We start from the raw sequence: 15,317 nt of genomic DNA, 5'->3' as shown, positions 1-15,317 counted from the left end.
AGGTGTTACCAAGGGCGTCACTAATATCTTAATCCCAAATCTTCATGTCTGTTTGATCTTTCTCACTGGTACCTTATTTCTGTTAGAAACCACCAAGTTAAAGAAAGGAAGCATCTGGTTTAAGTTTGTCTGGGGAATTAACTTTGCAATTTCATGTCTGTGTAGATACTCACTTGAGATGCAAAAATGAGCTAGCTGAATTTCCTGCTGAAAATACTACTTCTTGAGCCCAACATGTCACCTGCCTTGTGAAATATTATAAAGAAAAAAAATTCAAAAAACCAGCTTAAAACAATTTCTAAAATGCAGAAATTCCTTTTATTAGAGAATTATGAACTGCAAGAAGTCTTGCAATGCATTCTCTTCACTCTAAATACAATACAGTACACTATTTTCCACAATAAGTTACATAAAGGCAAATTTTATATACATACAAAAAGGACCAGTGCCCAGAACTATTTGCGCAGCATATCCGCTATCCAGAAATCAACCGTTTAAATATGTAGTTCCTTTCAGAATTCTTGAAGTAAACTGAATTCATAAACAGATCTTAATCATCTGGTTTGGAAAGGGGTTTTGTCTAATTTCTAAATTCAGGGGAGACCATGGATGTGGTTTAACCACTGAATCAGCATTCTCAGAATTCATTCATTCTATAAACAAACGTATCAAAAATGAGGCATGCCATATAGTAGCATATAAGACAACAGGGAGAAAAATGACCTGACTGCATTGAAACTGTTTATGCATCCCAAAAGGGAAGTAGTGAAGCAGTAGTGCCATTGTACAAGGCACTAATGAGACCACAGAATAATTCTGCTTATGCATGCTCAGAAAAACAAAACAAAAAAAAAGAGAGAGCGACACCTCCCCCCCACTCCAAGAAACTAACAAAAACCCCTTCAAACTGAATAAGTGAAGAATAAGGCTGTTAGGACAATCAGTGAAATGGAGAACATTGTATGAAGAAAGACTGTAATAGCACTTGCTTTTATAGTCACTGAAACAGCTAAAAGTATACAACTTCCTCCTGAAAACATGTCAGGAAAATGCCAGAAAGAAGAAGAAAGCAATAGGATAATATTGGCATAACAGCAAATGGGCCTCTAATAAATTTATACAGGAGAAGATGGTTCCTCAAATTAAAAGCACAAGATGTAAAGACAGGGCCTTGGAATAAGGAAGAATGGGGGCAAAAATTTTTAAGCAAATGATCTTAATAGCATAACTCAATTGATGGAAGTTCAGATTCTGTGATGTGGTGTCTACTGCAGGAAAAGACCAGACACACAAACACCCAAGTGGAATGTTCCCAACATTCCACCCAAATGTGGTCTCTTTTGCACTGTGAAATTACATTATATGCTCTAAAATTGCCCTCAAAGATTTTCATTCCCCCTCCTTCACACAAGTTATTCCACATTCAAATATGTGAATGTCTGTTAATACAGCAAATGCAGCACCAGGCCCCTGCTGTGAAGTCAGGAACCCGAATAGCTGGTGTTACTGCCCAGTCTGTCCTGGATACTTTTCACGGTGAGATTTTTCCACACCTTTCTCTTCCTTCTACAATGGAGTGTAAAGACACAGTGCAGTAATCCACACAGAGTGAAAATACTCAAGACAATGCAAAATATTATTTAGTTCTTAAAATAATGAAAAATAAGAATTGAAATGTACCATGTGGAAAAGTGTAGAGTTGTACATTCCACTGAAGATACTTCCCTTCAACTACACACACATTCCAATTTATTTGAGGCGCTTGGACTTGCAAGATAGGTAGGGTAGTCACGCATCAGTCAAAGAATTACTCTGAAAACAAATAGGAGAACCAAAAATCCTCTAAACTCTTCTTCACTGAAAAAGAGAGGCACTGCATTTTTAAGCTGAATTAAGGCTGTAAAATGATGCTGGTTCATTGTGAATTTGAAGTCATCAAGCGTCACAGGAGTGATATTTAACCCACTGTTTCGCTGTTAGTCCTGTAAGCCTGCTTACGGAGATGAGTCTCGATCTCCTCCCTGAAGACCAGCATTCCAAGGTGCGAGTGAGAGGCCTCGTTCATGGCTTTGGACTGGATACACATGCGATACTGCTCTGGAGTGAGCTCATCTGCACAGTGTTTCTCGTGCCAAAGGTGAAAGAGGCCAGGGACTGGTGTCCTGATCACAATAAGGTCACCGTGCAAGTACTTTCTGTAAAGGTGAACGTCCTCGACACCCCAGCCTTTCACTTCCAAGTCAAAACCTCCTATAAAAACAGTATCAGGAAATGTTATTTTAAAACACAGGCTAGGTGCAAAGCTAAAGGTGCATCACTCCTTGTGCAATATATTACCATATCTGGTACCACACACCAGAAATTCTGCAGCAAATAACTTGAAGTGCTTCATGCCAAAGCATGCCAAATTGAGGGAGTGGAACTTCCAAGCCTATTCCATCCTTTGTAGTGGAAACTGCCCAGGACACAGATCATGTACTGCTGGCTTCAAAATTCTTAGAACAGTGTCTCAGAAATCACATTATGCATGACATCCTATGTGACAGCTGCAGAAAACTGTAGGCAAACCTCACTGGCTATGCTTCTAAGTTATTTTTAGCAATCATAATGGATTTTAGCAGCTGTAAAATGAAGCAGTAATGCTCCGTATGAAAAGTCCTCTCCAAAAGTGCCATCAATTAATCCATAGGTGACAACTCAAAAACCTGGATTAAGGAAAGCAAACAGGTCTACCATTTTAACTTCTCTTGCCTTTCTTCCTAGGACTATAGTGAAAATCAACCCAGGCACATGCACTATTAATTTCAGAACTCCAGAATGATGAAGTCTTAATTTAGCACGTACCCTACACATTGCAATACGACTACTATTAGAAATCAGCCTGCATTCAAGCCATTATACAACACACAGGGCATGTCTTTACACCGGGCAGATTATCTTCAAGACTGTCTCCTGACTTGAAGCATACCAAACTGGTCTCGGATTTAACCGCAAGCCACAAGGGGGTGCCAAAGCACATTTCTAAAGCCTCCAATAACTTCATTCAAGTGCTCAGGGTCATTTAAAAGAAATCATTCGAATGCTTCTTGTCTATGTTATGGTTTACTTCACAGACAAGTTTTTTTAAACTTGATTAATTTGCCTCAAAAATTATAAAAAGTACTGAGAAAAGGTATTTGCAGAAGTTCTAGAGTGAGATGTTGCTACTAAATATACTGTGACTTTTAGCAAACATTCATCAGATTATGCCAAAAAATAATGTAACTTACTGGTCACACTTATCAAGAAGTCTGACTGCTGGGCTTGGGAAAATAGCCAAATAAACATATATCTTACTTCCTTGTCATTAGATGAGAACAGAATTAATTTAAATACACCAACAATATTTTTACAGTTTCACCTTACCAACAGTCAGAAAGTCTGTCCGATATTGACAAGTCATCCCAAAGCCAAAATCCCGCCAGAAACCAGAATCCTTCTTGTGCACCTGCAGTTTTAAAACAACATCATTTTGAAATGCAAAGTACATGAAAGGTGGTATATTGCACTCTGTTTTGTAGAAAGCTAATCTCTTCTGATGAGTGCAGGATACAGTATTTCTGTGTCATACACAGGTATGGGCTTCCTAATTACCTGCTGTTCACTTGATCTTTTGCCATCTGATTGAAAATACTTGCTTGTATTGCAGTTCCACATTTACCTTTCTGCCCCAACAGCTCTGGTTTCTAGACACTTGGTCACACAAAGCAGTAGATTTTTGGTAGTCTAATGACAAATCTGTTCCAAATACTCCAATTTCTACCCAGTTTTTTAAGGCTGCATTTGTCTCTCCTCTTTGGACATAAGAAGAAAATTAAGTTTTGTTACTGGTTGAAACAACAGCAGAGTTGTCAGGCAGGAGCTCACTTCTATCTGCTGTGACAACCTAAGGCCATATACAAAAGCTTCCTGCCTACTTTCGGTAGGATTCCTGTGTCTGTTTTTCAGTATGGCTGCGTTGCACGCTCTCCTCTCCCACAAACCTGTCCACCTCAGAAGGCCCAGCTGCCACCCTAAATCTCATTTACACAGTCTCTTGAGATTCAGGCTGGATGCTGACCATGCCATTGCACTTTCAGGCAACAAAGACCCAGAAATACTAGTACGTACTTCTTTCTGCTGAATACCAAATTATCCTAAAGGTGATTCTCTGGAATGGTTTTGGGGTTTATTTATTAATTTGACTGGAAGCTTCCCTAGAAGCAGTGTTTCTTATTGCAAAAGCAGGATTAAATTACCACTGTAACAGTCAATGATTCTGGAAGATACTGGATGGCAAGGGTAAAGAAACAATCAGCACAGAGCAGAGCTGTCCACAGCACTAAAAAGGCAACTGGCTGAACATATTATGGCACACTTCCTGCCCACTACCTTCTGGTGCTAAGGGAAGCTAATCAAGCACTGGTTGGTTGTTTTTTTCATTTCACCACTTCTTTCTTTGCTGGAACATAGGTCGTAAGCTGCTGCCACATTATGCCTCCTAAAAGACTGCTCTTTCAAGTCAGAACTAAGCAATAGATCAGAACTACCAACTTCATTTTATTAATAGCACATTGGTTGTTTTTTAACATCTAGATAGAACTCCAAGAATGAGTTTTGTACTGTTTGATAAGCTTTTCTTCAAAGCGTTTCGTCCATAATGGAGACAAGTGTTTAGATACAAACTGCCAGAGCTCATAAGCTATCCCAAACAGACTTAATTTTGTTTTAACACAACCACAGCTAATTCTATTCAGAATAAATCACACTGCTTACCAATTGTTGCTCCACAGGGGGTGGCATTTCTTGGTTGGCATAGACAATAGCAGGATTATAAAGGCTGAATACCACAGGATAAAAAACCTTTTTCCCTGGAAGTCAAAAGGCAAGCATTATTCACTCTGGGCATACTTTCTGAAGGCAAGAGGAAACCAGAAATATTCTCTTACGTACAATATTAGTTATTAGCCATCTACAGGAAATACATTAAGTCTAACTGCTAAGATGTTCCATTTAGGTACCACATAACATCTACTAGGGTAGATACACATGCATGTATTTATATATATTCTAAAGACATATTTACATACAGCAATACATACTTACATGCATATAAAATATTTTATATATATGTATATATATATCACATTAAATGACAGCAAAAAAATCACTTCAATAACGTTATGTAGTGAAACTAAAAATTAACCAAGTAGCAATGTAGCAATGGTGGCAGTAAGCAGTGTGAGCAATATGGCAGTACAGGCTTAGAGCCTGACATGGTGGTAGGCCATGCTCAGCATAAGTGCAGAAGTAACTAGCAGCTTAGCAAAACAGTGCTGTGCCTGCAGCATGTAACTAAAGCAGGGCACTGACAGCTATAAACACAGAAAGTTATCTGGGAATAACAGGACGTGCACCTACATCAACCACCTCGCATGTTATTAGTAGTTTGACCAATAATCTATAATAGTACTATGTGTGGTCACTCATGGGGAACCAGTGAAGCTATGCCAACGATGCTCTCCGAGTCTATATAAGCTGTAAAGGTTCCTTTAATACGCACTATACTCATACTATACTTGTACAACACTCGTACAATAAAGGAACAATACTAGATCATATTGGTTGTCTGCATTGACTCCATCCTCCGTCGCTGACAATGTGTAACACCTTGCATAGTTGAGCGTTTTTTCCTCTTTGCACAAGCATTTAAAATGACATACATCCTGCAGAGTCATTGAGCATCCTAATTATGCTGTGTCACCAGTTCTGTGCCTATTAAAGAAGCCAGATCAGTATTTTTGAAGGATCTCTTGCACTGCCAGTGCTGCAAAGGTACTGATGACAGCCCATGAAAATATTCAACACGCTGATTTGGGCATGAACTCTTAACACGCGAGAAGTATTTTCAGGTCTCATTTGAAGCAAAGGCGACAAGCTGTCAGTGTGAATTGTCAAGTGACTTCTCAAACACCCTTTCCTGTGAAAGCTCACAAGACACTCCTCTCCACAGTTTTTCCAATTATTTATACACGTGCAGAGACACAGAAATAAAATAAAATGCAAGAAACCAAATCCAAATATGAACTATAGCATCTTTTCTTGCCTGTTTATTACATGAAGAAACAGTATTTATTTATTCCAAACTGACATTTGGACATAATGGTTTCAGGCAACAGTAAAAGTGGAATAGGAGTAAAAAGCACCCAAACAAATGTTTGACAGGAGAAAGTCTTAACTAGCCCACTTGTTAACACAAGAAAGATTTATCCTCTTGGCAGAAGCTTTGTAGAACAAGCAAGCTTCATATAACTTAAGAGAAAAATGGTCAGAAAAGCTTGGGATGTAAACGTGGAACATTAGTTCATTCTCTATAAGAGCGTCAGCATAGCTCTACTGAAAACCAATTCTATGCGATCTGTCTTGGCCGTGTGTGAGAAGACAAACTGAAATTGTTAGAGATTCAATATAACAAAAATAATCTTCCTTCCATAAGGAACATACCAGGCTCAGCATTCAAGCGACAACTGTTGAGGAATTCAGCTGTGAAATAAACGTCAACATCACAGAAGAACATCAGCACCTCGCCCTTTTCCCAGGCTCTGGCACCCATGTCAAGTCCCCGTCCTCGGTTAAACTCCTCATTCAGAGAGACGATTGTGTAATTGTGGAAGTTAGTTTCCCTAGAAGAAAACCAGAGCCAAACTCCAAATAAAATAGGGACATACACACAAATGAAGAGACCATTTATACTTTTGCAGCATTTGACAGTAATTCCATTCCAGTTTTTTTTTTTTTAAAGCACTTCACATCACCAAGAAGGAAAAAAACCCATCTGTTCCATTTACTTGTCTATTTTACATATCAGAATTTAGTTATTGTAAAAAGATGGACCTCAGACTTACTGCCTAATTTCACTTTGCATTTAATCATTCAGACAGATTTAAAAAGCCTTTTGGCAGTTGAAATGAAGTAATGTTCTATGACATTACAATGCTCTACCATCACCAAACTCATTAGGCAAAAGGCCATCTTTCTGGTGATGCCACCCACCATAACTCAGTCAGTTTGTTTCTCTCTGCTATTTCATACCAGTAGCACAGACGTCTTGACTCATCGTGGAAGAGAGAAGTAGTAGTAAAGGGAGATTGGAAATACACCCACCTGGGGAATATCTTCAAGTGAAGTTAAGTATCTGCTTCAAAGAGATTTCAAATGGCAATGCTTACAGAGAACAGAATTATGATACTGAACAGTAGCGCCACTAAGCTGGTAACAAGCCAGATAAACGCCCAGTGAGTTTGCAGCACTGAATGCAACTCGGCTGTGAGAAGAGAACATGCCACAAGGAGCATGGCAGGCAGCAAAGAGGCCTCAGAAACAGTGGCAGCTGGCATTCAGCAAGCTAGATGCAAGGGAGGCTCTGCAGGAGGAAGGCAGCACTCCTCCCTCCTTTCCTAGATGATATGCGTGTTCACCAGGGCAACTCATTGTCACACTAAGCCAGCAACAAAATAGCCTATGCCTAACATTTCATCAAGCAAAGCTTTGGGCAGCATGGTGAGACCACAATGATGTGCAAGCTCAGCTTATTTTTAGCTAACAGGCTCCCACCTCAGGGATGTGAGCACAGGAACTCAGAGAAGTCCCTCAGCTATGGGGTTACAAATGCTATTACCTGTCCCATTACTCTGGAGGCAAGAAAGCAACACTGGGAATTTTATATTCATACTACTGTAATGCTATTTGCTGAGACTGCCACGATGAAAGAATATTTAAAGAGTTTTATTGCACAGAGTGAGCATGGGCCATGTTACCTAATACCTAGAAGACAGAGGACAAAGCTTAACTTCTCAGAAAGCATACCTGGACTACATTCCTATTCCTTATCATTAAAATTACTTCTCCAGTGAAAGAACTATCGAAATGTACATCTCAGTTCCAAAGAGCTTGAGTTCTGATCAATCTGTTAGTATGACTTAATAATCACTGCAAAATTCACCCTGTTAGACAGAAACTCACCCAGTGAGACAGAAACCCCAAAGCCACTGCTTTTAGTCTTTTTTTGGCCTATAACTTGAATTTTTAGTAGCCTCCAGGAGACTTTTGCAACCTAAGCTGTAAAATGCAAACAAAAAAAACAGTGTTCTGTAAATAAAGGTTACTTTTCCTATTAACTGGTAGTGGGCTATCAATTTATTCTTTTCATTCTTTCATTATTTAAACAAAAGAAAGCCATTGTTTGTATTGACTGATATTGGATTGTCACACTTACCTAGCCACGGATTCTAAGATGCTTCTTACTTCAGATAGTCCATTTGGTCCAAAATACACGACTGTGAGGTGAACACGTTTATCCTGACGAATACACACATCCCTATAGGCACAAAAATAAGCAGATAGGAATTACTTTCAACACAACAGAAGCTTCAAGTACTTATAAGCTATTCACTTAAAAGTATTAGCATATGTAAGTATCCTTGTCAGACTTCAACTAACTTGTAAAAGAAACAAGGAAAGATGTTTTTTCTTCTTTCCCCATCTTTCCCATTTGAATAGGAAAGATCCAATACTGTGTGTCTCATTCCAACACCTTATTTTACAAACAGGAATTCAAAAGCTGAGGTAAATACAAAAGCAACGTTCGAGATATGTCTTCAGGTTCACAATGACCCTGGCATTCAGTCTAAAAGGGGTTTTGGTGCAATTTGAGAATCTCAAGTCTTTTTAGAAGGAATGTTTTCTCCATGCCATCATTTCAATTACAACACCCCAAAGCAGTTGCACACAATGTTGGAATCATTAGTTCTGCTGAAAAAAAACCCAGGAAATAAACTTGTTTTGAGAAAGAAGCAACACACTGAAAATCAGCAATGCAGCTCACTGTATAATCTCATGCACCTACCTAAAGTTTTGCATAAATTGTGCAAATGCCTCAGTTCTTCCAGCAAGAGGGACAATTATGTTAATGATTGATCTAGAAATATCGACCGTCTCACTCTTCACTTTCATGAGGGGTCCAAAAGGTCGGAACAAGGTGACATGTCTGTATTCCATGCCATCCATCTTCTTATAAAACAGCTCATACTGTGTCCCCTTATCTCTTTCTGTACGATAGTAACCTGAAGAATAAGTCACACAAGTAATTTGTAAAGTCAAAGATCCCAGAAATTTTATTTCCTACAAAGAAGCAGAAAATAAATCTTTGGGGGCAAAGAAACAATCAAGTCCAGCTTCCACCGCTTCTTAGAGATCACAACAGTTTTTAGGGTCCTACATCAACTTCTCATGCAGAACTAGAATTAGGCCTTCCCAACAAAAAGAGAATTCAACTATTGCTATGGAAAAGGATGGCTGAAATCTAGTATTGATTGCTTTTAAGTCCTTTTGTAAATACCTTCTCTTGAACTAGTCCACAGTAAAAGATGAGATCATCTGGCCAGCAATCAACAAAACAAGCTGTGGGCAGAACAAATGGCACAGTAACTCGCTTGACAAAGTCTGCAAAATCTGAAATGTGCTATCTAAAAAAATAAATGGCTGTATGATAAATGCTGGAATGCTTTAAAATTGGTTTCACTGCTGACCACTAGCTACAGTGCTTTCTATCCAGTAAATACAGTGGTGTTTTACTACAGCCATGGTCCTCTAAGGACATGGGCAGAAGTTTTCCATATAGCTGTAACACTGAGAAAACAATGAGTCCTTAGAATTACTCAGAGATATTTTATTCCTAATGCATATAAAACCCGATCCCATTCAGAACATGGTTCTTTCATTTAAGGACCATCAAAGCAAGTTAAGCCAACAGCATCTCTAATTTTATGCCACAAAGACTGAGACTCATTTCTGGCTTTGAACTAAGCTGTTAATTCCATGCCCATACTAACATGAAAGTAAGAAATGAGAGGAAAAATTGTCCTATTTCCATTTACTTGGCAGGCCTGAACTGCCTCTTTTCCTGCAAACCAGACTCCAGAACAGCTGAAACACCCTCCCAGCCTCCCACCTAGAAAGGAGGTATCAGGACACAGGAAAGATCAACTGCTGTGGTGACAAAATGGGTTGTATTTTGTGCTTAGTACTGACACTGTCCCTTTTGTTGTTACTGCCTTTTTTGGAACTGAGATCAAAAGAGGTCAAGGTAAGATCTCAGGTAGTGATAGGACTAGGGGGAATGGAATGAAGCTGGAGGTGGGGAGATTCAGGCTAGATGTGAGGAGGAGGTTCTTCACCATGAGAGTGGTGAAACCCTGGAATGTGTTGTCCAGGGAGGTGGTCGAGGCCCCATCCCTGGGGGTGTTTAAGAGCAGGCTGGATGAGGCTCTGGCCAGCCTGATCTAGTGTGGGGTGTCCCTGCCCGTGGCAGGGGGGTTGGAACTAGATGATCCTTGTGGTCCCTTCCAACCCTGAATGAAACTATGAAACTATAATTGAAGACAGCAGCCCTCAAACTTAGAGCAACTTGTTTTTATTTGTCTATCTGAGGAACCAGAAAGTGATCTTAAGCTCTGCTTCTCTTCCTATCCCCAGGTCAATAGTCCTCCATGTTCCATTACTCCCATTTGCTTCTTGCATTGAAACGAGAAGGTAAAGAAGGCATACAGGACCTTTTTCTAATTTTTCCCCTCTATACCCCAGGCTCCCTTAACAAAGTGTCCCTTCCATAAATCTATTGAAATCTCTCCATCTTTCTCTGCTCCTGCCTCCCTTCTCAAACCAAATCCAGTTACACACACTGACGTTCCCTCCTTCTGCTCCTGTCCTGTATCTGCCAACAGCTTGTCTTTTACAGCAAGCTCCCTACTCCCTTCCAACATTCTGCTCTGCCAAGCACTGTTTCTTATGGGTGAATATGGCACCAGCAGACCTGCAGGAAATGTGGATGACCACCACACAGAGATGGGGTGTAGCAGAACAAGCTGATGCCATCATACTGGAAGTTAATGGTGACTGATTCTAACCTTTCAATTCAAATACACCACTCAGGAAAGCATGACAGTTTCAAATCAGTAGTAATTACAAGTACAGAGAAGTGTGTTTCCAACAATGGAAGTCCACACTGTTGACAGAAACCAAGATCTTGAATCACTCTCAATCCTTTTTCACTCTAACCCTCGTGCTGTGTAGTCCAGCGCTGTAGCTTGAAGACAGCTTCATGGTTACTGGAGCAGTTGAAGCCCCATGGTGTTTGCACGTTATGCTCTCATGCAGTATGTCACAAATACTTTGTACCCATACCTCTGTGTAAATTCGCATTCATAATATTACAATCCCTTCTCCAGTACCCACAATCTCCTTACAGATGAAAATACCATTTACAACGTAAATAAAAATTTTTAAAGCATGTGAGAGTTGCCAGTAGCTTATCTTTAATCTAAGGATACGCTTAGGTGTCCATTTGTAACAGAAGGCTGTCCTACAGAACATTTAAAGTAAACCCTACTGCTATCATTGTATAAAGACCTTAATAGGCAAGTCCAAATCTGTGTGGTGCCCCCCCCCAACATTCAATTGCTAGAATATAAGATTCCAAACTTTTGCAGCTACCAGTGCCACACTTCTTATAAATTGTATGTGCTCCTTATTTTACTTGCTATGAGCTAACTTCCATAGGTAAACTACCAATTTGAATACTTTTATGGGCTTAAAGCTTCTATATACAGAAGGCAGACTTGAGAACAGTCAGAAAAAATAGCTCACATCTGTTTTGCTTCTTAGTGTACTTAGGTTTTTAACACTTGGGAATGACTCATGTAATAAAACCTACTATCTCACCTTCCAAATAGCGTATGCTGGCTGCCATCCAAAACCAAGCTCTATAAGCAAAGAGGTAAAAAGCAGCAGAAATAATTTAACAGCTGTTATTCTTGGTCCATGAAGTTTTAAACCCTTTGCAAAAGTTCTTTTTCTCACCAAACAAACTAAATCTTAGGATATTGGGGATCAATTACTATCAAAGCCAAAAAGCTGTTGCTCTATTGCACTGAACACTACTACTTGTTTTACAACCACCAAGAAAGCATGTGGTTTATGGAATTTAAGACATATGTTCTTCCCCCCCCCCCCCCCGTATTTAAAGTCTATTGAAATTCCCAGAACATCAGCCAGTTTCTGGTCTTAGGCAGGACATACTAAAAGGGGTATCTGCATGACAAACAGTCCACACCATTTCACTGATGGCAAGGACTTGGAATAGTTTAAGTCTGCAGCACGGTCATAAACAAATTTTACATGCCAAGGACATATTCTGGGTGGGGAGTCTTCTCTTGAGATTCAGACTTGAGGATACTTTGTGGACTTTATGCAGCTCCAACTGGAAGCACAAAAGCAGAAATGCAAACAAACAGCAGCACTCGGACTCTAATAGACCTTTATTAGAGATTAACTAATTGCAATTAGCTTCTGAAAATATGCTAGTGTTTCTGTTATCCAAGGGTAATTTATCCAACAGAAATTCTTTTAAGGTCTTGATAAAATATACCTGTTACACTACTATAACCCAACTAAACCAATTACACTGATTGTAAAGTACAGATATCCATGAAAGCTCCTCACCGTTTCGCACCACTACTCAAGACTTAATGTCACGGGGTTTTGAAGAAAGGGGATTGACAGATCTAACAGCATTGTGCTCTTTCCATCTCATTTATGCTGTTTCTTCAGTTTATCAAACATTTACCTCAAAGAAATCTATTTTTAATCTCAGCAGGTAGGTTCACTGTATTCTCTAAAATCCTTGGTTTGTGAAAATATGTACTACAGCAACTTTTATTCTCTCTAAGGATACTCTTCACTCAAGGGGAACAGTGTGCTCCTGTTTCTCTACTAAGAAAAAAAAACAACTTCAAAGTGTTTCTCACAGCATCTGCAGAACAAGATTTTTATTAAGGTCAGGTTTTTAGACTGTTAATATTAGAATTCTGGAAGTTCCATTCTGGGTTGCAGCAAAGCAAAAAAGGTAACAATGCAGCAAACACCCCTACAGAGCTAGGAAACTTGCTGATGTTCATTACAAAAGCCAGCCAACAGAGCCTTGTGAAAAATAATTTGGAACTTTGAGAAAGTATCTTTATAGTTGCAATGCATTCTCGCAAATCTGTTTTTTTCACTTGGTGATATTGCTGCCAGTAGTAATGATGTGGCTGCTGCAGCTCTGACTAATCAGAAGTCCAAAACATATTTGGTCATTACTTTGTTTTACAATGCTAAAACCCAAAAACATCAGTTCAAATAATGTTCAGATTGCTCCCTGTGATGGATCCAGCTTCCTTGTGCCACTGGTAGAAAGCAGAGAATACCTTCATGCAGGCATCACAGAGGCTAGGCGTGCAGCATAAAAAGCCGCATGAACAGTCTGATCAAGGGCACAGAGCAAAACACAAAGCAGCAAAAAGGTGGTTACCATTCATCAGGAAGTATTTTCAAGGTTTTTGATTTGTATAGTATTAGATTAATAAAATTAGTTGATCCAGACTACCAAGTATTTTTGAGTAATGAAGTACCTTTTTTTTCCAGAAAAATTTCTTTAGGAAAATACCTATTTATAATACAGAAATGACAGATTAAGTTTCAATTCTTGTCATTAGTCTGTGTTGTCGCAAGTGACTCCAATATAGGTAAATCCTAAAATACAAGAAGTAGAATATTTCATAATGCTTCTACAAACCAAGACAGTGACAGTCCACTGAGTGGGCAAAAATAATGTAAATGCTGGGGAAGGACCTCAGACATTCAGTGGTTACAAAGACACCATTAGGTAAAAACTGATTATAGGATAAGATTCTGTACTTTGAAAGATGCCATATTCTCTAACGACTTACTAATAAAACTTTAAGTGTGTAACACACCAAAAAAAAGTGCTTTAGTCTAGCATCAAGTCTAGGAAAAAAACTAGATTAATTCCCAGAACCAAACATACACCTACACAAAAGGTTAGCCTACTGAGGTAAGGAAGCTACAACACTTCTACAATAAAAATGCCTGTCTCTAGGTTAGCTTATACTTGTGGTACAGTTTTGTGGGTAAGTTTTTGTAGATGGATATGAATTATTTGGTAGAAAAAAATTCCTGCAAGTCAGAATCAAAGTAAAATTGGTTTATCTATGTTAAGCAACTATATGTTTATCCATATGATGGATATGTATTAACTAATGAAGCTTTCACTTTTGTACTTCACCCATGGTTTCTCAGCCTCATTTCATATTACCTAAAAACTTCCTCTTGGTCCTAATTCACTTCTTATAAAATAATCATCAGCAAGTAAAGAGGACACAGATCTTAAGTAATAAACTTTGTTTTAACTCATGCTGATTTTTCTCTAAATCACAGAATGGAAGGGGTTGGAAGGAACCTCTGAATTCCAACACCCCTGTTAGAGCATGATCACCTACAGCAAATCACCCAGGAACGCAACCAGGTGAGTTTTGAATGTCTCCAGTAATGAAGACTTCACAAATGAGCAATGCTGATGCATCAACAATTTAGTTGAACTCCTAGGTCATTTACATGAACTGTTGCAACTTTCATCAAATGAGGGTCCACAAACTGAGGATGCACTAGAGCCCAGTCACATGGCTGCAGTGTGTGGGATCTGCAGGTACCAATACTGGCTGATTCCACTTCTCTCAGTTTTGGAACCATAGAACAAAACAAACAAACAGAAAAGGTGTTAATACTCAGAAGCAAGTTTTTTTTAGCTGGCCCAGCGTCTAAATCAGCCAGCAGTATTCTCACATACACAAACACAGAATACCCACACAACCCACAGTTTCTGTCAGAAACAAGCATTATGGCTAGTTGCTAACATACCCAAATAAGCTACAGAAAAAATACTTTACATGATGTGTTTTTCTACAGTTCCTGCAACCTATACTTGAGGAAACTGCCTAGTAAAAAAACCAAAAAAACAACCAACCAAACAGAAAAAAACCAAAAACTACCTAACTAAAATAGAGTATGTGCGGATGTGAGACAGTAAAGAAAAGGCAGCTGCACACTTAATACAAAAAGACTGCAAGAATGATTGCTTCCAGACAATATAGTGAAAAGCGTACTAAAAGCCTAACACTGCATTCACTCTGTGTTAGACTGAGACAACTGAGTGGATTTTAAACACTTCCCCACCTTCTGGGATGAAGGGTACTTGCAATAACCTTTAAACACAGTAGCTGTGAAAAGCAGATACTTGGTGCACTACAGACTAATTACATCATCTTAGAAGAACTGATTATTTCAAGGCCATCAGTATCTTTTCTCCAGCATGTGTTTGCTTAATAGTGCAGACATCAGTACTGCTG

General features: G+C 39.1%; 1 protein-coding gene across 2 annotated transcripts in view; it reads right to left on the bottom strand.

Moving 5' to 3' along the window:
- Positions 1–295: 295 nt before the first annotated feature.
- The window catches only part of CSGALNACT2 (chondroitin sulfate N-acetylgalactosaminyltransferase 2), a 31,301-nt gene continuing 16,279 nt past the window's right edge, over positions 296–15,317 (bottom strand). For both annotated transcript variants that reach the window (XM_068139944.1, XM_068139945.1), the window contains exons 3-8: positions 8,924–9,140; positions 8,294–8,395; positions 6,523–6,701; positions 4,795–4,889; positions 3,406–3,487; positions 296–2,250 (exon numbers count right to left, since the gene is read on the bottom strand). In XM_068139944.1, coding sequence (XP_067996045.1) covers positions 1,958–2,250; positions 3,406–3,487; positions 4,795–4,889; positions 6,523–6,701; positions 8,294–8,395; positions 8,924–9,140 — 968 coding nt within the window. In that variant the 3' untranslated portion in view covers positions 296–1,957. The remainder of the gene's footprint in view (positions 2,251–3,405; positions 3,488–4,794; positions 4,890–6,522; positions 6,702–8,293; positions 8,396–8,923; positions 9,141–15,317) is intronic.

This window comes from Melanerpes formicivorus, unplaced genomic scaffold (genome assembly GCF_026170545.1).
Source record: "Melanerpes formicivorus ecotype bairdi unplaced genomic scaffold, bMelFor1.0.p_v2 SCAF_6, whole genome shotgun sequence".
Classification (NCBI taxonomy): domain Eukaryota; kingdom Metazoa; phylum Chordata; class Aves; order Piciformes; family Picidae; genus Melanerpes; species Melanerpes formicivorus.
Note: the sequence above shows the minus strand (reverse complement) of the source record. Positions and strands in the feature narration are given on the sequence as shown.